We start from the raw sequence: 27,519 nt of genomic DNA, 5'->3' as shown, positions 1-27,519 counted from the left end.
GACACGAACCAACGACAATTATATATCCTTACAGGCTTCTTACGTGGGACAGACACTTAAAGATTGTGGCGGCCTGGGACACTGGTGTTTTGTCATATAATACTGTAAGAACAAACAATTTATGTTTTTATTGGTATTAATATTGATTTTGTTATCAGTAAATTCAAAGCAAACTGAATATTATTGTCTTTTTGTATATTGGATATAGAAGTATCCGGCCACGTCCACTCTGTGTAGTATTTGTACTTGTATTCATCTGATGAGCTAAGCCTTTTTCAACGGATTTTTATAGTTCGTTCTTATGTTGTACTGTTACACCCCTATCCTAGGTTAGGGGAGGGTTGGGATCCCACTGACATATTTAACACCACCACCATTCTGTATGTATGTGCCTGTCCCAAGCCAGGAGCTTGTAATTCAGTGGTTGTCGTTTGTGTATGTGTAACATATCTGTTTTTCGTTCATTTTTTTTTAACATAAATTAGGCCGTTAGTTTTCTCGTTTAAATTGTTTTGCATTGTCATTTAGGGGCCTTTTATAGCTGTCTATGCAGAATGGACTTTGCTCATTGTTGAAGGCTGTACAGTGGCCTATAGTTGTTAATTGCTAAGTTATTTGATCTCTTGTGGAGAGTTGTCACATCGGCAATCATACCACATCTTCTTTTTTATATATAAAAATCAGTTAAAATGGTCTTTATTCATCAGATCGATACAACGAACAAAAACAGCCAACAAAAAAACACAGACTGGACGTGACAGTATAACAATACCAAGAAGAAGAAAAATACAGATGGGAAAGCATTCTCACCTACTTACAGCTAGTTCAAAGCCAATAGCAACAAACATTTCTTGTATTTTAAAATATTTCTTCTATTTACGTGACATTTTTTTAAAGACTGCTATAGCATCTATTATACTGCGCCTTCAGTGGCGGATCGAGAACGTTTTAAAATAGGGGGCCCACTGACTGCCATAAAAAGGGCCAACTACAGTAATGCTTCAGTGATTCCCAAATATAAACAACCAAATTCTTGACATGATATGTTTGACCGGGCCATCTAGATCCGCATATGGCCTTGTATTTAAGAATTGAATGCTCCTTTTTATAAATTCATTGGGGTATACAAGCGTTGACCGAAGTACATTGTGTATGCAGTGCGGAAGACCTTCCTTCTAAAAATGTGCGCACGGTCAAAGCTTTTACAACCCTACGAATTACAAAAAGAAGCATTCGATATTATAATCACATTTTTAGCTAGGATAATGAAAACACAATTTCTGTCAAGTTTTTCTTTAATTTACATGTGCACTTTATTGTGGGAGTTCGGGTCATCACGAATGTTACATTTCATTGTGTAATGAAAGTAAATTTCAGAAGAAATGAATTTTTGATATCAGAAAATATGCTTTATTTCTTGATATCAAGAAATCGAATTCCTGATATCAAAAAATAGAATTTTTGATATCAGAAAATAAGTATTAAATAGTAAAACGGCGCCTCATAAGAATTTGAGTCAAATCGGTGAACATGTTCTTGACAGCTAGTGACCCTTCAAGTAATAAAACTTTGAATAAAATTCTCAAAATTTAAAATTTGAAAAAAAGATGAATTGATAAGTGTTACACGGACCCTATATCAATATTATTTCACCGTGGTTTTGTAATTTGATTTCAATATTTCATCATAAATTAATCACAACTATCATAATACACTGGACGGAAGATAAAATCCGGAAATAGTAACCTAACTATCCGGAAATCATTTTGTATATTACTATCAGGATGGCGACAATGGCGAACATGTGGATACGGTCAGCTCAAAGACTTTCGAATATTACTCAAATTCATGCAACTAGGCAAGTTTCAAGAAGGTAAAATAGCTTTTTGAGAGTCGTATTAATATATATGTATATAAAAATGATAATTTTGAAGATAGAACATTCAGAAATAGATGCATTAGTTAAATGATGTAATGCCCTTTTGACGTTTACATAATTTCGTTAACAAGATTGTCAAGAATCTGTTTTTGTTGAATATGAGTGACTTAAAGTCAGATATTTGTGTGACACAAGCCATCCAATGACGAATTTGAGCATTCATGATGTCAATAATTGCATGCTTCAAGACATACCATTTAGAAGCAGTATCCAACATTTGTCTAAAGGTCAAGAATGTTGTGGCAGCTGTAATTTCATTGTCATTGATGTTGTATCAAAGACTTAAATACCCTGTCCATAATTATATATAAACAATGAAATGTCCAAGATTTTTTATTTATATAAGACACAGCAATTGGATTAAATATCTATCAGGTTGTTCACAGGAATCGGAAGTTCTATCAATCAAGTTCTGTAAATAATAAAGTCGACTATCAATAGAGCTTCTAAATAATAAAGTCAACTATCAATAGAGCTTTTTGTAGAAGCTCTATTGATAGTCGACTTTATTGTTTACAGAATTTTATTGATAGAACTTCCGATTCCTGTGGTTTGTTGTTACTTGCACATTTTGTTCTGTACATTTTTTTCAATTAATATAGCATTAGCATGATAAATTGCTAGTAATTAAGCACATATTATGCACACCATTGTTTAACCAAAAGTGCAGAATTATTATAACTGATGGCAACTGCCAAACAGAAGAAAAAATCTCTGACATAATTTTGATTACCTGAAACATAAATACTATGTGACCCCTACATTTTGTACATCCTTCAACATTCGTGTGTACAAATTAATATGTACATGGACTATTAGCTGCATACAACATGTTATACACTGTATTTAAAATTATTGGAACTGATTAAGAAAAGAAAATCTGTTTACGAATGGCTGTTTTTCAAATTACATTTTTAAAGAAATTTTGGCTGTACATCAATCATGTCAATAAAAAACAGCTCAAACACATTAAAAGCCAAAATACATCTCAAGGTCCATGTGGTAGCTTGGAGTAGCCGCTAGCGGTATGTCTAGTCCTCGGTAGAAGTCTAAGTGGAGACACACAATTTTGAAATGAAAATTATGAAATTCATGCTCTCCGGTTACATTAATTGGTGCCCAACAATAAAAACCCACGCTTAGAAGAATAACCTATCCAGGGAAATGCATGTACATGTATATAAAAAATGGAGATATCATTATTATAGAGTATAAAGACTTGTCATGCTTGTGAGGTGGGGGAAATGTGACAGGATTGCTTCCCTTAGTAAATGTGGTACAAAGATACTTAGTCAGCCGTAAGTGGTTGAGCTAAGGAAGTACTTCTTTAGCTCAGTCAGTATATGTGCTGCCTTGTAACATAGAGGTCCTGGGTTTGAGTCCCAGTGGGGACTAGCAATTTTGCAATGAAATTCATGTTCTCTGGTTACATCTGAAATTACCAATTCACAATAACCAGCTGTATAGACAATTATATAGGTCTTTAATAAAGATTCACATTTTTTGTTTTTCATTTATGCAACTCGTTGAAATTATATAAACAAACAATAACAGTACAACAGCTAGAATATTTATGTGTTTTTTCCCCCTTTTCTTAATCTGTTTTTTTACTTTGTATAATACTTAATTTACAGTGCACACAAGTCAAGATTTTGGTCAACAACTGCATCAGATACAAACAGTCAAACAAATGATGCACCAAAGACATCAGAAAATACTGAATCTAATGATGCATCTAAATCAGAGATTGCACAAATAGAGTTAAAATGGAAAGAAGAAAAATCAAAACTAGAAGAAGATTTAAAGTCTTTTAAAGTAAGTTTCTTATCCTTTTAGCCAGAGAAACTTTAGGATAGATATAAATTTTTAGCAATTGCTTCCTTTTTGGAAGCTCACCTGACTCCCAAGGTCAAGTGAGTTTTTCTAATCATTTGTTTGTACACAATCATCAAATAGGTCATCAAAGCTGAAAATCTCAGTTCACTTTTAATTGAAGTTATTGCACTTAATAAAGATAGCTTTTACATACATGTCAACCTCTGACAATGGGAAATCATGTCATGACATGACATGACATGTCAAAAAGCATGTAAAAACGCGTGACATAGATGCGGACTTTTTAATATGAATGTGGTAATGTTCTTAATTCACATAAAAATTTGTTTATATACAAAAAACAATATATATTCTACTGTGAACTTTTATTGTATTAAACAGTGGTCTGTTATGTTGTTTTTAAGGGTCCACCACTAGGCACATATTCAAAACAACTGCCAGTTTCAAGTTTAGTTACATTTATTTGATAACAGCATACAACAATGTACAATATAAATCTAACATAGTCAAGATCTGATCAGAATTCAGTGTCAATATTTCTTTATAATTGAAAAAGCTCTCCCACAGTAGGAATTGATATTTGAAAGAATGTCATTATGTTGTTTTTTTGGCAATGTAAAATGTCATCTATTATCTCTGCCATTGCTCCCATTACCTGGTCAAAACTGGGTAGTTCATCAGAAGATAGCTGGTACTATGAAAGCTGATTCAACAGTTCTGTGATATTTTCATTCCCATGGCCTGTAGTGAGTGTAGAATCTGTTGGCTATATTTGAAACTGAAATTAAAAGAGAAAAATGTTTTATAAATTTGATTTCCATTAAATAAACATGTTAAATGGTTATTCAACTAGCTACATTGTATTTCTCCTCTCACATGTATTGTTTTTGATCATTGCAATAAAGAATGCACAATACGTTACTTGTCACTCGATCAATAAAACTCGAACTCCAAAATATAATTTATAAACATTGAATCTTGGTACGTACACATCAATCGGCGCTTTAGACGACGGTACAGACCTGGAAGCGACCTCTTTCTGTGCACATTTCCCCTATAAAGTGAATTTGAAAGAAAGTAACAAAATCGTTTAAACTAATCACAAAGTACTTACCTCTTACTGTTATGTCTATATAGAAAAATAAACAATATGGCAGACAAACTTCGAAATTTTCAGTATTTATCGCCTAATAAGGAAAAAAACCGAGAATAGCGATATCACTAACGACCACAAAGTGAAAAGAACGAAAATGTGTGTAAAGTGTTGAAAAGCGTGTACACGCCATGTGACAAAATCCTCGCGTGTAAACCGTTGAAAAAGCTTGTATTACACGCGAATATCATGTCACTTGACATGTATGAGCTTTTGGACAGAGAGAAACTATATAAACAATTATCAGTAATTCAAGATCAACAAAAAAGGTTAATTTAATAGACAAAGTCAACTGGTTTATTGCATTATAGAAAAATCAAAAGATACAAATGTATTAAAAACCTTGTTGAAAGATTTCTACTTGACGTAAAAAAAAACCACAATCAATCAAAATTTCTGTCGGGAATAAGACGAAATTAAAATAAGAATGTCTTTTTTCATTATTTCTTTATGTGTAGAGTTTGTCTGAAGGATTTCTAAATGTTTATTACCTTATTGTTTATTTGATGTGGTTTTATTTGTCTTTTATACAAATGTATAGCAGACATTTTGTGGAAAACACTAAAATGCAAGGTGTAAATCTTTAGTTCTGCAATTAAGGATTGTATTGAATTTTGCAACTGAAAATAAGTTAGACTTTAAAATTGCTATTAAAAAAATGATACATTTATTATATACATCTTATCTTTTGCAGGATAAATATGTACGGTCGTTAGCAGAAACGGAAAATGTGAGACAAAGGATGATCAAACAAATAAATGATGCTAAAGCATTTGGAATACAAGGCTTCTGTAAGGATTTACTGGAGGTGGCCGATGTGTTAAACATGGCCGTTGACAATGTTCCAAAAGAAGAAGTACCAAAAAATATTCATTTGAAAAATTTATTCGATGGTTTAACAATGACTGAATCACAGTTACAGAAAGCGTTTAACAAGCATGGCTTGGTGAAAATAGAACCAAAAGTAGGAGATAAATTTGATCCTTATGTACATGAAGCCATGTATCAAGTTCCCACAGAGAATAAAGAATCGAACTCAAATGTTGCTGCTGTCAATAAAATAGGGTACAAGTTGAAAGAAAGAACAATACGGCCAGCAATTGTAGGAGTATTTAAAGCATAGGTCATGTGATAATATTGTAAAGTTTCATCATTGATATATTCAGTCAAACCTTTTTGTATTGTGTTATGTATTTGAATAAGAGTTGTCTGCTATTGGTTAAGGTGAAAGAATAAAGCTGTGTGTAAGTTTATATCTTGTAATAGCAATTGAAACGAGCCATGAAATAGGGGTTTGATAAGAAAATATGTTTATATGTCACAATAACAAGTTTTAAACAAGTTGACTTGTTTCAGAATCATACCATAAGTATTTGCATGTAATTAATAACAAACTAGATGTAATTGAAAAATATTGTTGTACCGTAATCAGCATGGATTTGGACAGACAATGACAGATGATCAGTTTCAGTGCAACACAAAATAAAGTTCATTTATTTTTGACCTATACACAAAGTTGCATTCATTTACTTTCATGACTTTATTTGGTCTTAGTGGGTAGTTGGCCTTTTGGCAATCATACCACATCTTCTTAATTTTATAAAAATGATAAAACCTGAAAAATAGAAATATTGAAATGAATGAGTTTTGATGACAATTATTTTTTTTCAAATCAGCTATAAAATACAAATGTCTTGTTCAATAATTTGTTTTAGAAAAGAGTAAAAAATATAGATTTCTATATCATTATGTATTAATTTATTAAATTTTGAAATAAAAAAAAAATGATAAACTTTTATCATTGGCTGGTTGACTAACATGAGTTCATTGAGATGTTGGGCTTCAAAATTAATTTTTCACATGTCAGAAAAATATTTCATTAAAATGAGCAGCTACAGTTGATTTAGATATAATTTCAAATAAAATATGAGTTGATAGTGAACATTATATATATATGCATGTTGTGAATATTTTAATTTGTATAATGTTTACAGAATACTGAATTGCAAACTACAGATCAAATACATTAAAGCATTATTATTTAGAATTATTTCCTTATCTGACTTGCATAAAATGTACATGTATATGCCAGTGGCATAGCTAGGTCATTTTGAAGTGTGCACCCGCCCTTCTTACCATAACCTGAAGGTTCAAGACAAAACACCTCCAGGTAGGGGGTTTGAAAGGGGGCATAGCCTCCAGAAGCTCATGTGTTATTGAGAAACATAATAAACCATTTCTGTACCTGGTAATTAAAAAATCATCAATAACATTAACATTATATATAAACATAAGGAGATATGGTATGATTGCCAATGAGACAACTCCCCACATGAGACCAAATGACACAGAAACAACTATAGGCCACTGTATGGACTTTCAACAATGAACAAAGCCAATTCATCATAATCAGCTACAGTATTAAGGGCCTGGCAATGACAAATGTAAAATAATTCCTGAGTGAAAACTAACTACCTAACTTATGTACAAAATAATGAATGAAAAAAATTAAATATGTTACACAGCAACAAACAATAAAATTTAGATATATCAATAAGAAGATGGGGTATGATTGCCAAAGAGACAACTCCCCACATGAGACCAAATGACACAGAAATTAACAACCATAGGCCACTTTGAACTTCAAAAATGAGCAAAGCCCATGCATCATAATCAGCTACAGTATTAAAGGCCCGGAAATGACAAATGTAAAATAATTCCTGCGTGGAAAAAATCAAATATGTTACACAGCAACAAACAATATAATTTAGATATATAAATAAGAAGATGTGGTATGATTGACAATGAGACAATTTCTCACCAAGGCCCAAATGACATAAAGGTTTAAAACTATAGGTCACCGTACGGATTTTAACCATTAGTAAAGCCCATCCCACATATTGAGCTTATAGGCCCTGCAATGATGAATGTAAGAGTCCATTGTTTTTCTTATTTTTCATGTTTAATCTTCGTTGCTGTATGAAAGTCAGTGATAATGAGATGTGGTAAGATTGGCTATATCCAACGGGGTTTAAATGAACTAGAAGTCAGCAATTAGGTCATCTTTTGAGAGCAATACCATATAGTCAGCTACAAAAGTCCACAACAGGAAAAATGTAAACAATTCAAAAAGAATTAGCTAAGGGACTAATTTAGAACAAAATTTAATGAAGAACACAACCACTGTACTTTTGTCTCATTGGCAATCATTCCTCAACAAATGTAAAACGCAATGTAATATTAATTGATATGTTTTTCTGTATACCTTTGTTCAACTATTAAGGTGATACCAGAATAAAATGATATACACAACACATAACACTACTAGCTCCTGGCACATAGAGAATATGAGGGGTAAAGGGGGGTGGGGGTAAACATGTTTTTGAGTCCCCAGCCCTCTGACTAACATGGTACAGTGATGTAACAGTACAACATTTAGAATGAAATTCAAAACAGTGTGGCTGTGGCCATTGATTGACACATTAAATTCATCCATTGACTGGGACATTTTACGTGAACGTTTGTATGTAACGACCACTGCTCACTATGTACTGACACTTAAACTATGGGGTCACCAAAGGTTCTCAACACCTTAATAAAGTAATTCGAAAAAATTAATCAGAAATAACTCGATGTTTTGATTTATATCAATTATATAAATCAAAACTTAAAGGTTATTCCTGATTATTTTTCGAATTATTTTATAATTAAAGGCGTTAAGAAACCTTTGGTGACCCCACAGTTTAAATGTGTCAATCAATGGGCCACAGCCACACTGTTTTGAATTTCATTCTATAAGAACAATCTGTAAAAATCAGTTGCAATTGGCTTAACAAAACAGATTGGAACAAGGCACAAAAAAATATACTAACATTAAAACAATAAACTCAAAGCACCAAAATTAGACTACTCACAGTTAAATCAACTGCAATTTATACAACAAATTGTTTATTTCAATTTTGGAATCCATAATGGTCATTGGTTTAAGAGAAAAATTTCCAAACCAGTTACTGGAAAATATAATTTATAATAGGAAAAGTGGGCTGAAACAATCAATTGAAAAAAAATTGGAATTGTAGAAATAATTACCAGGCTCATGTGCTTTAATTTGAAATTATTTTAATTTATCAAGAAAACTATGTTTTTTCTCTAACTGAAAATAGTGCAAGTATTTATACATGTATTATTAGGAAACTTATTGACCAGATGACTAGAAATTAGATGTGGTATGAGTGCCAATGAGACAACTCTCAATGTGTTACAATGTGTAAAAAATATATATAGGTCAAGGTACGGTCTTCATCACGGTCGGAGGTTTGACTCACACTGAACAGTAAGCTATAAAGGATAAAAAAAAATGACTATTGTAGTCCAATTTTACCAGGAGGACCAACGGCTGATCTATATATAAAAAAAAGAGAGAAATACTTATGAACCACATCAACAAACGACTACCTCTGAACAACAGATTCCTGACTGAAGCATTTAAATTCCAAAAACAAAATTATTTGGTTCATGTACGATTAAAGTAGAAAAATATGTTTGTTCCCCGTGAAGAAAGGGGGGGGGGGGGGGGGGTGCACCCACCGATTAAATATGAGTGAATGGCTGATACCTAAGTTTGTGTCGTCCATTTGGTGTTTTTTCAAGCCATGATAAAACTTGAAACCCGAAAGATAACTGAGGAAAGTGGGTAATATTTTTTAATTGTGATTATTAATTCAAGTTCTATTCAGTGAAATTAAGGTTCATGTGGACCCTATGGCTAAAATGGCCGTATTTTCACCTCAAAATTCACTCTGAGTACAGACAAACCTGCGCATCTGTAAAAAAAATTCTGGCATAGCATGCCCTAGATAAATGACTTATAAGTATGTTTTATGTTTTAGAAATATAAAAACTTACCAGGATTTTGCTGTGCACTTTTTTTCATTCCCCCAGAAGGTGCCAAAATAAACTAAGTTGGGAAACAGGTTTGAGAACTTCCCCACAAGTAAAAATTAAAGTGAGCATTTTTAATTGACACGGACATTAGATGGACAATAGATACCTTACAATAATTGGTTAGACCATATCAAAGTAAACTCAACTGATTGTTAATTTTATCATCTTCTGCAGAGACGAAAAAAAGTGTACGGCAAAATCCAGTTAAGTTATGAATTTTCTAAATCATACAATGCATTTGAATTCTATTTATCTAGGGCATGCTATGCCTTAAAACTTTTCCAGATGCACAGGTTTGCCTGTACTCGGAGAAAATTTTGAGGTGAAAATACGGCCATTTTAGCCATAGGGTCCACATGAACCTTAATAGAGAGAGAAAAGGAATACAATCCATTCCTCTTAAAAAAATATAACAAAGGTTTCATATACATGTCCCAGATGACCCCGTAATCCATTCGACCTTTTGGCATATGGATAAGAGATAAAAATAGAAAAGCTGAATGATGCAAAATATTGCAATCGTGAATAAACAAGAAAATCCATTGATTATTTATAGAATATATAATATAACATATTACTGCGCCGATTTGTGTATTTCACAAATTGCCCTTTAACTCCTTATATTGCAGTACTGAATTTAATATTAATAATATATAAGTATTGGTCCAATTGTAGTGAGCAGATACTTATGTTTTGTCTTTTCATTACATATATATTGAGGATTACTTTCGGTCGTAACTATCCAAATGTTTCTTTAACTACCATCCTAGTTTCATTTTGTTGTGCAATCCCCTAAACCGAAAGTACACGCCTCCGTCAATAATCTTATAAAGAATGTGTGTTAAACTTCAAACACATTTAAAACGAGAATGAACACAAGAAATTAAAGCTATTTGGATCTTATTTTGTTAGTTATCTTATATATAAGTTTTCTTACAAATTTTAAAATGTCTGGAAGAGGAAGAGGTCGTGGTAGAGGAGGGTCAAATCGTGGCCGAGGAGGTAGACGGGGTCGTGGAGGATTTGGTCGCAGCCGAGTTTCAAGATCACATAATTGTAGGTCGCGATCCCCATCACCTGTCGCTACTACAGAAGTGGCAGAACCTTCGATGGATGATGTGAAGTCGTTTTTTATGGGGAAAGTGTCTTTTGAGCAGCACTATCAAGGACAAGAGGAAAATAGAGATAAATATGCTGCTGCTATATCTACAATGATGAACAGTGGTGTAGATGTTGTACAAAGTAAGTAAAATGTTATTCTGTTTTTAATTATTCCTCATTAATATTTTTATGAAGACATTAAACATGTTAATGACTTGTACGAATACTACCTGACCAACTTTTTATTTTTAGATATCAAACTTATTCTTAAATTCTTTTATTTGAATTTTTTGGATGAAATTCTTGAGTACGCTTTTCGAAAAATTGATTCTGAAAAAACTCGCAAGTATCCATAAAAGTAGCAAGTGGTATGAAAAAGGTTTGTCCCCTTAATTCTCCCAAAGAACAATGTACCTACCTTTACTTAAATCATATTGAAACAATATTTATTGCTAGCATAGGCGGATCCCGTGGGTGCCCGGGCCCCCCTTTCGTGGGAAAAATTTAGTTGATATATGGAATCACTTAAGCGTGACTGAAGCCCTCTCCCCCTTTACAAAAGGTTCGTGAGCCATCACTGGTCAGCAGAATAATGATATGCTATAAATGACACTGGTGTGGGGATTTCTGAAACATGAGCATGAAGGGACCCAATTGGAAACAAGCTTTAGTTCATTCTTAGTATCACCCTTCATTAGTTGAGATTGTTTCGTTTTCATATAAATTAACAGTAGGCATGGTAGGTGCAATATAACTGCCGCCATTTCCTGTCTGCTTTGTATTATAAGTAACTTAAATATATATAGTTACAACCTTGTCGTAGACTTACAACACATACACGTGGATTTTTTTATAACATCTTATATTAAAGACCTATGTTAATTTATTTACAGATGCACGAGTACGTGCGTTAGCAGCAAGCTGGGCAAGAAAGGACCAGGAGCTGGCCGGTGCATTGATTTCTGTCCGCAGTCAATACACATTTGTAGAAGTCTTGAAAGCATTAACTATCTTGGATGCAGGAAGGTCGGCACGTGTTGTTGAGAAAAAAATCAAAAGGCTACAATGTCAGAAAACAAAAGTGTCAGCCGCGAAGCTCGGGAAACTAAAATCAGAGCATGACAATTTGTTAGCTCTTAAACCGAATGTAAGTGCATTTTTTTTATGGCGTTTTTAATACATAATGTATGTTTCGTTCTTTATCCACACTACAACTTTCAGTAAAAAATAAATTAAAAAAACAAAGGTTATTGTTGCAAATAATTGACCTGAGTATTGAAATCTATTAGGTAGGTTTAACTTCATTATTTTCATATTATTTATACAACTCGTCTAAACATCAACCCAACAATGTTAGATCTGTAAATTTGCTTTCGCAAATGTTTGGTTCTTCCCTCGCCGGGATTCGAACCCATGCTACTGTGATATCGTGACACCAAATCGCCTGCACTGCAGCCGTCCCGCTAGACCACCTGGGCTATATATATATTAAACTATATATAATAAACTATAGTGTCAATATATTTAAATTTTTAGTATTAATTATTTCATAATTATTTCATTCAGATCGGAACAGCAACTGGTGCCGTTGTAAAGCAGGTGAGTAAATGGGTGAAGACGTTTACAAAAGATGAACTAGAGTTCTTTGCTTTACATTTCCCCGTAGACCCTTGGAAGAAGCTAACGGACATTTGCCACTTCAATCCTGAAAAAGTAAGTACATGTATTCTTAAATAATGCCCACCCTTCCAGAGCATATGGTATCACAGTGTTTATAGTCTACAAAGTTGATGGCGCGTCTGGTTTTGTTGAACAGTTGTTCGGAGTTTTTGCGATCAAATATTGTCCTCGGGACTTTAATTATCCGATTGCACTGTTTAAACATTTGCTCTCATGCTGTATTTATGGACCGACTAGTGCAATTATCGCCTTTTTTTTTTTAGCTCACTGGTACCCGAAGGGCCCCATGTGAGCTTATGCCATCACTTGGCGTCCGTCGTCGTCCGTCGTCTGTCGTCGTAAACAGTAGTCATCCCTATGAGACTAGACCACTTTTTCCCCATAGACCCAATGTTAAAGCCGCCATTTTGTTTGGAGGAGGGAATTTTCGACAAGGGTCAAGTGGTCATTTTTTTTTTTATTAAGTAATATAATTAGGGAAATGTTGTGTTTTCTTTATTAATAATTAATTGTGACAATTAATAATATAATTAAGAATATTGATTAAGTTTAATCAATATTTAGTGATGACAATGGTTCAAATCTAATTAATATTATCGATTTATATCTACTCTTGTAGCGCAGGTAATAGGGTTTGACCAAATCAATTAAAACAAAACCTTTTTTTTTGTTGGTGACCAGTGGAAGAATAAACAGTATGTCATCTTTTGTGTTAAAACAATACGTATACCATTGTAAACAACGGCGTATTCCAAACTATTTTCTTCAACATTGTCAAATGTAAATGACCTACTAAATGAACCTTACATTCAATGTTTACATGAGTATAAATAGATGTTTGTGTACATATGTTATTTTTTTTATTTAAGAGTGAACGTTTATTCTGTTTTTGTTTGTGAAAGTCGGGTGATATCTATTATGTAAATTAGAGACAATTGTTTTAAATAAATATGATTAAATAGTGATAACTTGGGTCATGTTTACATTTTGAATATGTTAAAATTTGACGCTATCTATTATAACTGGATTAAACCGGTTTATACCTATTCATGAATAAACATAGTATGTCGGGTTAATGAAATACTAATTTCAATCCGATTTTTCTTTTTTAATTCTTCAGAACGTTTCTCGTAAATGGCATCAGAAATGTTTAGATTTTCATGTATATTTATCTATTTTTATGATTATTAGTTGGTATATACGAGAAATTACATATGCAGTAAGATGGAAAAAAAAGTTTGGTATAAAAATAATATACACTGTCAATTTCAAATTTTTTATTTGTAATACATGTACAATTATAAAAGAAATCAATGAGATTGAAAGTCTTTAACATCACTGGCTTTCACCCATGAATTAAACTTGGTTGGCCAATTTAACCATTTGATATAATATTGTTTATAGGGTCCTCTTCCTTTTGTTTTTATAACTTTCTCAATTTTCCACAAGGAATTGTCTTTGACGTTTATTCGTTGAAGTTCAGATTGGTAGTAGGATCCAGAAATTTCTTTTCCATGGTAATCTTTGATGCGATATAACGGTGTCATGCTTCTCCAGAATCGTCCGGATATCGTGAATACTTCACCCGTCCATTTTTCGTCATATTCCCGAGAAAAAATATTTCTCAAATATGTAAGTCTAACTCGATCTCCAAGTTTAAACCTGAAGTGGTACTGTTTCTTTAACATTCCAGAATGCGGTCTTGAAAAATATGTCGATAAGCGAATAGCTTCTTCATTTTCCTTTTTCACTTCTACAGGTGCCATGTCGATAGTGCTATGAATAGTATGGTTGTATCCATTTACAAAGCTTTGAAGCTTGTCTATGTATCTGTAAGACTGATTGTACGAAAAGTAGCGATATATTTTCGTTTTTATTGTTTTTATAACACGCTCGGACACTGATGCTTTGACCTCATTAAACGCATAAAAATGATTAATCTCTTCCTTTTTAAAAACTGTCTGAACTCTCTTTGCCTTGAACTCCTGTCCCATATCCGTTCGTATTTTATTTGGAACTCTTCCTGTTTGAAATATGTCTTGAAATGCAGTTGCCACGGACTCTCCTTTTTTGTCTTTTAGTTTACGTAGCCATAAATACTTTGAAAACACATCAATGACTACCAATACGTATTTATATTCTTTATTGTATTTTGAAAACTTCACCATATCCATAAGGTCAGCAGACCATTGGTCATCTATCCCGGCCACAACGATTTCCGTTCTATTCTGTGGTCTCCTTAATGGTCGTTGTAAACTGTATGGTTCCTGGCTTTGTAACCATTTTCGTATCTTATATTTACTAATTTTGAATTGCCCATCTTTTTGTATATAATTATAAAGTTTGTCTGGTCCCGAAAAACTAGCAGGATTTGATGGAATGTAGTAGATTTCCTTTAGATATTTCTCCAATGCAGACATGTTGTCAATACAAATATTAAAATGGATATAACGAAATCCATGTAATACAGTATGTTATAAAGGACTAGTCTTTCTCCTGTACATCTTCGTCAGTGTCCTCTTCATCGTCCTCATCGTCTGTATTCTCAGTGTCACTAGTCGTTTCAAAGTAATCATCATCAAATAATTCATTAAATTGATGTCGATTTTTCATGAGAATACGCCGAATTTGAGTTTCGTCATCTGTATTGTTTTCAACAACATCCTGAATTTGTCGTACAATGTCAGAGTGCACATTGCTTTTATCTAGGGGAACAATCAGTTTCAACAACTCAGTATAGCGTTTAAAAAACTGACGTTGAACAAGAGGGCTTATTTTTTGATTGCTTTGTTGAATTGCGTCTTCCTCATTCATACCCTCTTTCACGTACTTGTCGTATTTTTTATCCCAAGTGTCTTTCGCTGTATCAATGGCTGCATGTAATATGGTTTTGTATCCTTCATTGTCGTCTATATTAACATCTTCACTACTATCGTCTGAACCACTATCATATTCAATCCATTCTGAGGCTGACTTTTTTGAAGGATTTTCGTTATCTAGGTCTTTGCTGTCTCTTTTTCTTTTGAAAGATTCGTTTTCTGGACACCAATGTTTGATATGTCTTTGCAAATCGTGCATACTGTCAAGCACTACTCCACAATCGTCACAAGAGGGCATATTTTCATACGTCTGTTTACTAGGATTGTCTTGGTAAGAATAAGGAGCGGCTGAATGTTGCTCTGTATTTATATCATTTGAAGTAGGAATTACTTCATTGGTCTTTGCTAATTGTTGCTGTAAAACGTTTCCAAGCAATCGGTTCGATTCTGATGTCGTTGGTTTTAAATCCACAAGAAGATATCCAAATGGTTTACTAGTTGCTTCTTCAAATTTTTCTAAAAAGTATAGTACTTTTCCCGGATACATTTGTCTGCATAGAGTCATTATCTGTTGCTTATCGACAGGGTTGTTAAATAATACCAAGTAGTGACAATTTCTTCTTTGTGTAGGATCTTTACTGAAGTAAAGATTCTGATTTAATACTACAACTGATAGATTCCTATGATGGCTACCTTCCGTAAACAAGTCAGTGATTCTAGGATCTTTTGCTGATGTTGACATTAAATCGTCCAAAACTATCATATTTCTTACACTTGGATCAATAAAGCTATCCTTCTCTAAATCAACTGGTATCCCTTGTATAAATTCGACATACGGTCTAACTGTCTTTTGAATGTCGTCGTAGAGTGGTTGCCAACGTCTGTAAAGCCATATTATTCTCTGAATAGTAGGCTGAATAAATCTTGAATTTTGGAGAAGTTGTTTCACAAAAAAAGTTTTGCCACATGATGTTGGTCCGCTTACTGTCATCGTGAATGGATGTTCAAAAACCAAGTGTTCTGTTTCCTCCTTCTGGGGCGCCGCCGTATCCTCATCATGCGGTGGCGGCGGCGGCGGCGGCGGCGGCGGCGCTGTTCCTTCCCTCTGCGGCGGCGGCGGAGGTGATGTTCCTTCCCTCTGCGGCGGCGGGTCCGCATGACTGGTCAGCGGATATGGTTCAGTGATTCCATGTTTATTTCTATGATGTCGCATCATAACATCTTTTCTAGAAAATTGAAGTTTACATACGGGACACGTTTTATCGTCCATCTGTTCTCGTATGAAGGAAGCTGTTAACTGATATATCTTTCCAGTGTTTCAATTTATAAAGACAACAACTGGTTAGTGTCTTTAAATATCAGCTGTATTTGTACGAGGCTAAGAAATAGGTGTACTGCGAGCTGTAGCGAGCCATTCCTGTTTCGGGCTCGCTACAGCTCGCAGTACACCTATTTCTTAGCCTCGTACAAATACAGCTGATATTTAAAGACACTAACCAGTTGTTGTCTTTATAAATTGAAACACTGGAAAGATATATCAGTTAACAGCTTCCTTCATACGAGAACAGATGGACGATAAAACGTGTCCCGTATGTAAACTTCAATTTTCTAGAAAAGATGTTATGATGCGACATCATAGAAATAAACATGGAATCACTGAACCATATCCGCTGACCAGTCATGCGGACCCGCCGCCGCAGAGGGAAGGAACATCACCTCCGCCGCCGCCGCAGAGGGAAGGAACAGCGCCGCCGCCGCCGCCGCCGCCGCCGCCACCGCATGATGAGGATACGGCGGCGCCCCAGAAGGAGGAAACAGAACACTTGGTTTTTGAACATCCATTCACGATGACAGTAAGCGGACCAACATCATGTGGCAAAACTTTTTTTGTGAAACAACTTCTCCAAAATTCAAGATTTATTCAGCCTACTATTCAGAGAATAATATGGCTTTACAGACGTTGGCAACCACTCTACGACGACATTCAAAAGACAGTTAGACCGTATGTCGAATTTATACAAGGGATACCAGTTGATTTAGAGAAGGATAGCTTTATTGATCCAAGTGTAAGAAATATGATAGTTTTGGACGATTTAATGTCAACATCAGCAAAAGATCCTAGAATCACTGACTTGTTTACGGAAGGTAGCCATCATAGGAATCTATCAGTTGTAGTATTAAATCAGAATCTTTACTTCAGTAAAGATCCTACACAAAGAAGAAATTGTCACTACTTGGTATTATTTAACAACCCTGTCGATAAGCAACAGATAATGACTCTAGGCAGACAAATGTATCCGGGAAAAGTACTATACTTTTTAGAAAAATTTGAAGAAGCAACTAGTAAACCATTTGGATATCTTCTTGTGGATTTAAAACCAACGACATCAGAATCGAACCGATTGCTTGGAAACGTTTTACAGCAACAATTAGCAAAGACCAATGAAGTAATTCCTACTTCAAATGATATAAATACAGAGCAACATTCAGCCGCTCCTTATTCTTACCAAGACAATCCTAGTAAACAGACGTATGAAAATATGCCCTCTTGTGACGATTGTGGAGTAGTGCTTGACAGTATGCACGATTTGCAAAGACATATCAAACATTGGTGTCCAGAAAACGAATCTTTCAAAAGAAAAAGAGACAGCAAAGACCTAGATAACGAAAATCCTTCAAAAAAGTCAGCCTCAGAATGGATTGAATATGATAGTGGTTCAGACGATAGTAGTGAAGATGTTAATATAGACGACAATGAAGGATACAAAACCATATTACATGCAGCCATTGATACAGCGAAAGACACTTGGGATAAAAAATACGACAAGTACGTGAAAGAGGGTATGAATGAGGAAGACGCAATTCAACAAAGCAATCAAAAAATAAGCCCTCTTGTTCAACGTCAGTTTTTTAAACGCTATACTGAGTTGTTGAAACTGATTGTTCCCCTAGATAAAAGCAATGTGCACTCTGACATTGTACGACAAATTCAGGATGTTGTTGAAAACAATACAGATGACGAAACTCAAATTCGGCGTATTCTCATGAAAAATCGACATCAATTTAATGAATTATTTGATGATGATTACTTTGAAACGACTAGTGACACTGAGAATACAGACGATGAGGACGATGAAGAGGACACTGACGAAGATGTACAGGAGAAAGACTAGTCCTTTATAACATACTGTATTACATGGATTTCGTTATATCCATTTTAATATTTGTATTGACAACATGTCTGCATTGGAGAAATATCTAAAGGAAATCTACTACATTCCATCAAATCCTGCTAGTTTTTCGGGACCAGACAAACTTTATAATTATATACAAAAAGATGGGCAATTCAAAATTAGTAAATATAAGATACGAAAATGGTTACAAAGCCAGGAACCATACAGTTTACAACGACCATTAAGGAGACCACAGAATAGAACGGAAATCGTTGTGGCCGGGATAGATGACCAATGGTCTGCTGACCTTATGGATATGGTGAAGTTTTCAAAATACAATAAAGAATATAAATACGTATTGGTAGTCATTGATGTGTTTTCAAAGTATTTATGGCTACGTAAACTAAAAGACAAAAAAGGAGAGTCCGTGGCAACTGCATTTCAAGACATATTTCAAACAGGAAGAGTTCCAAATAAAATACGAACGGATATGGGACAGGAGTTCAAGGCAAAGAGAGTTCAGACAGTTTTTAAAAAGGAAGAGATTAATCATTTTTATGCGTTTAATGAGGTCAAAGCATCAGTGTCCGAGCGTGTTATAAAAACAATAAAAACGAAAATATATCGCTACTTTTCGTACAATCAGTCTTACAGATACATAGACAAGCTTCAAAGCTTTGTAAATGGATACAACCATACTATTCATAGCACTATCGACATGGCACCTGTAGAAGTGAAAAAGGAAAATGAAGAAGCTATTCGCTTATCGACATATTTTTCAAGACCGCATTCTGGAATGTTAAAGAAACAGTACCACTTCAGGTTTAAACTTGGAGATCGAGTTAGACTTACATATTTGAGAAATATTTTTTCTCGGGAATATGACGAAAAATGGACGGGTGAAGTATTCACGATATCCGGACGATTCTGGAGAAGCATGACACCGTTATATCGCATCAAAGATTACCATGGAAAAGAAATTTCTGGATCCTACTACCAATCTGAACTTCAACGAATAAACGTCAAAGACAATTCCTTGTGGAAAATTGAGAAAGTTATAAAAACAAAAGGAAGAGGACCCTATAAACAATATTATATCAAATGGTTAAATTGGCCAACCAAGTTTAATTCATGGGTGAAAGCCAGTGATGTTAAAGACTTTCAATCTCATTGATTTCTTTTATAATTGTACATGTATTACAAATAAAAAATTTGAAATTGACAGTGTATATTATTTTTATACCAAACTTTTTTTTCCATCTTACTGCATATGTAATTTCTCGTATATACCAACTAATAATCATAAAAATAGATAAATATACATGAAAATCTAAACATTTCTGATGCCATTTACGAGAAACGTTCTGAAGAATTAAAAAAGAAAAATCGGATTGAAATTAGTATTTCATTAACCCGACATACTATGTTTATTCATGAATAGGTATAAACCGGTTTAATCCAGTTATAATAGATAGCGTCAAATTTTAACATATTCAAAATGTAAACATGACCCAAGTTATCACTATTTAATCATATTTATTTAAAACAATTGTCTCTAATTTACATAATAGATATCACCCGACTTTCACAAACAAAAACAGAATAAACGTTCACTCTTAAATAAAAAAAATAACATATGTACACAAACATCTATTTATACTCATGTAAACATTGAATGTAAGGTTCATTTAGTAGGTCATTTACATTTGACAATGTTGAAGAAAATAGTTTGGAATACGCCGTTGTTTACAATGGTATACGTATTGTTTTAACACAAAAGATGACATACTGTTTATTCTTCCACTGGTCACCAACAAAAAAAAAGGTTTTGTTTTAATTGATTTGGTCAAACCCTATTACCTGCGCTACAAGAGTAGATATAAATCGATAATATTAATTAGATTTGAACCATTGTCATCACTAAATATTGATTAAACTTAATCAATATTCTTAATTATATTATTAATTGTCACAATTAATTATTAATAAAGAAAACACAACATTTCCCTAATTATATTACTTAATAAAAAAAAAAATGACCACTTGACCCTTGTCGAAAATTCCCTCCTCCAAACAAAATGGCGGCTTTAACATTGGGTCTATGGGGAAAAAGTGGTCTAGTCTCATAGGGATGACTACTGTAAACTATTTAAAAAATCTTCTCCTCTGAAACTACTGGGCCAAATACCTTCAAACTTAAACTAAATGTTCCTTAGGGTATCTAGTTTTTAATTGTATCCGAAGTTCTGATCCATTGACAAACATGGCCACCATGGCTTAAATATAGAACATAGGGGTCAAATGCAGTTTTTGGCTTATATCTCAAAAACTAAAGCTTTTAGAGCAAATCTGACATGGGCTTGAATTGTTCAATTGGTCAAGATCTATCAGCCCCGAAATTTTCAGACTAATCGAACAACCCATTGTTGGGTTGCTGCCACCGATTTGGTAGTTTTAACAATATTTTGCAGTTTTTATAAAACTGCCAAATTTTTTTGCAGTTGATATTGGTATATATGACGTTGGCGTCGTCGTCGTCGTCCGAAGACGCATTGGTTTTCGCACTATAACTTTATATTGATTGTACGAGTCGTTCGTGTATTGTCCTATTGAGCACAGATAGCAATACATTCGATACGTTTATCTGTTAGTTCGCGTCACTGGGAACTATGATGTTCAAAATGGTATCTGAAATACAAGGATAATTAAACATGTTTAAATAGGGAAACTTCTGCTGAAATTAAAATTATTAAATTAATTTTCTGTCAAATTTATGTTTTAAGGACTTTCCAGCGTTACCATGGTTCCTAGGATTTTGTTTTGGAAACACAGCTCCAGAAGATTCAATTGTACGCAGTTGTAAAGATATAAACGAACATAATGTAAATGAATTGGTCCAATCACATCCAGTTCCGTATGGTCACGTGAAAAGTCTGGACAAACACCTTACAGATGACAGTAAGAGAGCTATAGCTTTGAAAGAGAAGAAAATTGATACATTATTGTGGTAAGATTGAACACATAAATAGGCGGATTTGTGGGATTAGAAACTCTATTTGGTAATATTTTCTTCAAAATCGTGAACTCGTACTAAAATTTTGCCAGAAACACCACCCTTCTGTGATATGAGCTTTCCTGATAAAGTTGAATCCAGACGCAACAAATTTTGATTGATTGATTGATTGATTGATTGATTGATTGATGTTTATTTTAAAGGTATATAATTATATATATACGAGTCTAAATTGAAAACTATGTTCAAACCTATGATTGCGTTGGATAAAAACCGCAATTTTTATACGTGTGCATGTAAAACAAATTTCGTTGTAGAAGGGTCTAAAAACAGCACAAACAACATTTTCCAAAAGACCAAAAAAAGTGAAAAAGTATATTTAAACAAAACGCATTTGACTAACAGGTCGAAAAACTGATGTTCTTAAACCCTGCTGACTGCCATTGGCGATTGCCAAATAAAATTGATCACAAGATGTAACAAATATATATAAGGAAAATTTGACATAACGTTGAAATCTTTATTTTGAAGGTATTATGAAAATTTGACCTGTGCATCGTTCGACAAAGTTTTGATGGAACGGTTAAATGAAGGCGAAAAAGTAACATTGGCAAATGGCAAATTAATGGAACGTTTATTGATCCTTAAAATGGCCAGAGAGGGCATAAAAACAAACCCAGAAGAAATATATTACACATGGGATTGGGATGCACAGCCAAATGGACCAAACCTAGAAAATCAGGAAAATATAGTTGATGAATCGAAAGCTCCTTTTTTAAATCATCTAATCGGACAAGCTGATGAAAATATCAGCAAAATCAGGTATGTATCAAAAGGAATTGACATCATTGACAGGAATGATACGGATAATTAGTATAAAGATAATCTTGAAATGTACATGTATCAGGGCAAGTGGAGATTTATAAATAAAATATGTTTGAACAAATCAAATCAGAGTTTCCATATATTTGAAATGAAAAAAACTCCTTTTATATATCAGGATTATGATTTAGAATGCCAGACTCGCGCTTCGTTTACACAAGCCTCGCCATTAACGCTCGTATCAAAACAAAAGAGAGGCCAACTCAATCACAAAATTGAAAAAGTGCCAAATATGGCTAAAGTTATTTATATAATGACTGGTAGAAAAGTTCTGGGCTATAAGTGTTCTGAAACAAAACGTCTACAAACAGTTGCATCGACCGGGTCACTCAGAGGTTGCGAAAACTCAACAGATACCAGCCTTATAACTAAGTAAGCCTGATTGTGACACGTGTTTTTGTCAAAATAAGACTAACCTTTGGCGCTAGAATCAAAAATCAATAACGAAGTAGAAGAGCACTGCAACGAATAAATACAACAAGTTGTGAATAATGTTGCTAATACAATCTTTGCCCAAAGGTAGGACACCTTACTGTTTCTTTTTACATAATATGATCCATAGGCGGATTCAGGGGGCCCTGGGGGGCCCGGGTCCCCCCTTTCGTGGAAAAAATTTGGTTGATTATATAGGGAATCACTGAAGCATGACCGGAGCGGCCCCCCTCTTAGGTCAGTCAGTGGGCCCCCCTTATAAAAAGTTCTGGGTCTGCCACCTGGATATTTATATCCTTTTCCCAGGTGCTTCAAATTGGTTTTTTTTCCATCTTTTTATCAGCAGTGAATTTACAGATAAGCATTTATTACCAATAGCCATGTAACTTGGTCATCTATAGATCAAAGGAAGAATCCTCATGATATACGAAAATGTACCAAGTATCAATTCTTTATAATTTATGTTGAGCTGCTTCCAATTTTCCTGCTATTAAAAACCATACATACACTGAAGTAAAAACCATTGAATGTTTATAGATTCTTACTTTTTTTATATATACATTTAATCGATCTTGGTTTATTTTCAGTTTACCACTTGAAGAGCCGATTGTTATAGTTGGTGATGCCTCAGGTTCGATGGAAGTTGCTATCAAAACTAGTGTTATAATTGCTGGAATTTTAACAAAAATTACCTCTGCAAAATTGGTTTTCTTCGACGATCACTCTAGAGATGCCCCTTATATCCCCGAAAATGTAGAACAAGTTTTAGATTTAGCACTATCCACCATAGCTGATAATGCAACAGCACCAGCTGCTAGTCTGTATCCATTCTATAAGAACAAGGAAATTGTGAAAACATTTATCATCGTGACAGATGAAGAAGAAAATGAACAATGCGAGGAATTCTGGTGAGAACTTAAAAATATTTGTAGTGTGTAAAGTTCAGAATCTACCACCCTGTGTTAAAGAAACGCAACATGCAATTATCAAACCAATAAAATTGTTTAAAACATGTTTGAAATTTTGAGTACTTTCAAGCGTCAAAAGCCTCATGTAAAAAAAATGTTATTTTAAAAGCAATAACCAAATAACCCAGACAATAGCCTCTAGATTCTCAATAATTAAGTTGAAACAAATAATTAAGGTGTTTAATTCTGTTATAGCTTACAATTACAAAAATTGTAGTCAGAAATATTTCACTTTACTAGTTTATAATTTGTATATTTTCAGGTTTGCAGAGTTATTTGACAAATACTACAAAGAGGTATTCCCAGCTAAACTTGTCTTTGTGTCGTTTTTACCACAACATAGTGAAGGTCATATGGTCAGAGCGCTCAAGGATAAGGGGTATAGTCCACTCCAGTTTAAACTTGATGACCACAAACCAGATTTAACTAAACTCGATAGTCTTATAGCTTTATTGTCCCTCGAGACTACAGACTTTGACGATGAGGTCTTGACAACAGAACAGAAAATTAAATTAAACGGACTATATTCGGTGTTTTCAGAATTGAATTTAAAATGAAATCAAATGTTTGTGTACTTAACAGTAGTTTGGTCATGTTGAGATCACCAGATAACCAGAGATAACCAGCCAATTGCTTACAGCGTCCATGGTTGGTCTTGGAATGTTTTAAGAAGTGAATGTGTACATACATAACATTTATACATTGGCTATTATATGGTCGTTGTGTGAAGATCATATTTAAACGAAAAGAATGAAGAGAGGAATTTGTATGACAAACACTTAGTGTCTAAAAAAAAAGACGGGAAAAGTGCAATATGTTATCTCCTAATTTCCAGTAATATGTACCATATGGGCTTTCAGTCAGTTTGAAAGTTTATTAATTAATGAAGTTATATTATATTTAGCTGTTATGATTTTATACTTACTACTCCATATTTAAAAGCAGACGTTTCTTCGGTACTCAAAAAGAATTTCTATATATATTAAATGTGGACACCATGCTAAATAAGGGTGACTGAATTATACAGAAATACATGTACGGGCACTTTTAGTCTTTTCCCGACCGACAATAAATGGACATCTTGCCAAAGTGGGACATCCGTTTACTTGTGATGAATGTATAAATTCGCAGCCACGTTCTGTCCGGTGCCTCGTGTTTTGATAGTGTCATGCTCCCTGTACGCGAAAATATACTGACAACATTTCATTGAGGAGTTCGTCCTTTGCGAAAACGTTGCCCGATCCATGACAACATTGTTTTTAAGTGGCTGTCCAAATTTCCCGTCTTTCAACCCGGTCGACCTCAATTACGTGACCGATTTATTGTATTTATATTGTTAATTTGTTCCAAGTCCTGGACAAGAAATCAATTTTTCTTACACTTCAATTCAAATGAAGTAAAACAAGAAATCAATCTGGTTGACGCAGCAATGACAATCTGTTACACAGAATAATAGTGGTGCATTTCTTTCCAGTGGGTCTCAATCAACACTGATTTACAGAAATCTTGGTAAGAATTTAGTCTTAGATGCTTGATTTTTTTATTATTTGTTATTGGCTTTGAACAAGCTGTCAGTAACTGCGTGTAGTGGCGGATACAGAGGGGGGCATGAGGGCGTACGCCCCCCTTTTTACTTGAACTTAGACTAGACTTCGTAAACTTTGCCATTTCCCGTGTATTTAATTTTTATGAGACATTTCTTTTCATATACAGATTTTTTTTTTCGCCAGTATTTACTGATTATTTCAAAAGTAAAACTACAAAATACTGAACTCCGAGGAAAGTTCAAAACAGAAAGTCCCTATAATCAAATGGCAAATTCAAATGATAAAACACATCAAACGAATGGACAACAACTGTCATATTCCTGACTTGGTACAGGCATTTTCAAATGTAGAAAATGATGGATTGAACCTGGTTTTATAGTGCTAAACCTCTAACTTATATGGCAGTCGCATCACAGTAGAGTGATTCGGTATGGTTGAGCTGACCAGTTCGTCGAAAAAACGTCACTCAGTCATTTTGAAATTCAAATTACAGGAACACATTTGCAATTCTGAGCATGAAAAATCATGACACCTTCAAAGCGAGAATTGTCCATGTCAATTTTTTACTGACAAGTCCCACATCAAATATATCAGTTCATAGCTTTTGACCCATACTATAATTTTATGATAGACAATTTATGTATGGGGAGAATACAACATCAAAAATGTCCAACTCTTACACTTAACAGCAACTATTAAATATACATGCCCCACGTCAAGAACCGTTTAAAAAGTGCATTTTACACTTATTTTATGTTTTTTTAGCTCGGCGAATTAAAAAAACTTCGCCCCACTTTGCAAAATCCTGGATCCGCCCCTGTATTCTATATGTAGTATGTCAAAACTGTCCATACAAAAACCCTATATTCACTGGGAAAAGACATCGTGTAGCAGGAAATAAGCAGAATGGGGGGCAAGTTTGGGACATTAATACTAAACTTAGTCTTGTACGGTAAGACTAGATTTCCCCTATTTTAAAAATTATCACACCATTCGGAACAATTAAAAATATTTTCAAAGTATCGAAAAGGAAAGGAACAACATAAATTAATACTGGTCATAAATTATCCGCTGCTGTCAGTCAGTCATATAGATGACACTAAACTATAATACATTTAAATTTTTAACCTTCTTTACGGTCGGAACAATAATTTAATATTCATACAACAGTTTTTAGACTATAACAAATGAAAAATAAACAAAAATGATGTTTCACGATCATTAATCCATCGCTACATTTTGTATTCTGACGTGTTTGTTTTTTTCTAATGGTGTTTTCTTTCACGTCCGCAATTTTGTTGAAAGTTTCGATGTTAAAAATAGAACACAAATCTTTTTAATAGATACATGAACATTTTACTATAAACAATAACCACAATAAACCTATTTCTCGTATCAAACATAAACTAAAAGAACTAGCCAAGGAATTTTTTTTGTCCCGGCAGATAAAGCTGCTAATAATATTATTATTGTTTGACGTAAATTTTACATTGAGGTTTTGAAAAAGGAAATCACCAATTCGTCAACATTCCAACTGACTCCATTTTCAGAAAACGAAATCTGTAACAAACATAAACTTTTAGCCACCGCTTTACAAGCAGAGCCAAATACAATGAAAGTCCCAACTATGTATTGGCTTCCGAAGCTACACAAAACCCCTTACAAATATAGATTTATTTCGTCTTCAAGCCATTGTTCAACTACTAAATTGTCTATTCTTCTTACCAGCACACTTGGTACAATTAAAAACCTGATAATAAATTGTTCAAATAAGGCCTTCGAAAATAGTGGAATAAATTACTTTTGGAGTGTCAAGAACTCGTTGGAAGTACTTGATAAATTGCATGCTTATATTGGTGATTTTGAATCTGTTCAAAGTTTTGATTTTTCTACCCTGTATACCACATTGCCTCACATTCTCATTAAGAAAAAATTCACACACCTAATTAAATGGGCATTCAAAAAATCAGAATGTGAATTTATATGTTCAAACTCTTTTAGGTCATTTTTTAGTAGCAATAAACAAAAAAAC

General features: G+C 33.9%; 2 protein-coding genes across 2 annotated transcripts; both read left to right on the top strand.

Annotated features, from left to right (window-relative positions):
- Positions 1-1,718: 1,718 nt before the first annotated feature.
- On the top strand, positions 1,719-6,975 carry LOC139520637 (grpE protein homolog 1, mitochondrial-like). Its single transcript, XM_071313459.1, has 3 exons — positions 1,719-1,873; positions 3,574-3,754; positions 5,623-6,975. Exons 1-3 carry the CDS (start codon positions 1,785-1,787, stop codon positions 6,049-6,051), a joined length of 699 nt encoding a protein of 232 aa, XP_071169560.1. The 5' UTR covers positions 1,719-1,784; the 3' UTR covers positions 6,052-6,975.
- Positions 6,976-10,343: 3,368 nt separating this feature from the next.
- Positions 10,344-24,843, top strand: LOC139520635 (uncharacterized). Its single transcript, XM_071313458.1, has 7 exons — positions 10,344-11,114; positions 11,867-12,120; positions 12,540-12,686; positions 21,429-21,652; positions 22,190-22,480; positions 23,560-23,880; positions 24,203-24,843. Exons 1-7 carry the CDS (start codon positions 10,820-10,822, stop codon positions 24,495-24,497), a joined length of 1,827 nt encoding a protein of 608 aa, XP_071169559.1. The 5' UTR covers positions 10,344-10,819; the 3' UTR covers positions 24,498-24,843.
- The last annotated feature ends 2,676 nt before the right edge of the window (positions 24,844-27,519 follow it).

The sequence above is a fragment of the Mytilus edulis genome, chromosome 4 (assembly GCF_963676685.1).
Source record: "Mytilus edulis chromosome 4, xbMytEdul2.2, whole genome shotgun sequence".
NCBI lineage: Eukaryota > Metazoa > Mollusca > Bivalvia > Mytilida > Mytilidae > Mytilus > Mytilus edulis.
The sequence above is the reverse complement of the archived record's forward strand: the minus strand, read 5'-3'. Positions and strand labels throughout refer to the sequence as shown.

Coding starts and splice junctions, on each gene's coding strand:
- LOC139520637 (XM_071313459.1), top strand. CDS start 1,785: ATGGCGACAATGGCGAACATGTGGATACGGTCAGCTCAAAGACTTTCG. Junction 1,874..3,573: donor ACTAGGCAAGTTTCAAGAAG/GTAAAATAGCTT, acceptor CTTAATTTACAG/TGCACACAAGTCAAGATTTT. Junction 3,755..5,622: donor AAGATTTAAAGTCTTTTAAA/GTAAGTTTCTTA, acceptor TATCTTTTGCAG/GATAAATATGTACGGTCGTT.
- LOC139520635 (XM_071313458.1), top strand. CDS start 10,820: ATGTCTGGAAGAGGAAGAGGTCGTGGTAGAGGAGGGTCAAATCGTGGC. Junction 21,653..22,189: donor AAAATTGATACATTATTGTG/GTAAGATTGAAC, acceptor TTTATTTTGAAG/GTATTATGAAAATTTGACCT. Junction 23,881..24,202: donor GAACAATGCGAGGAATTCTG/GTGAGAACTTAA, acceptor GTATATTTTCAG/GTTTGCAGAGTTATTTGACA.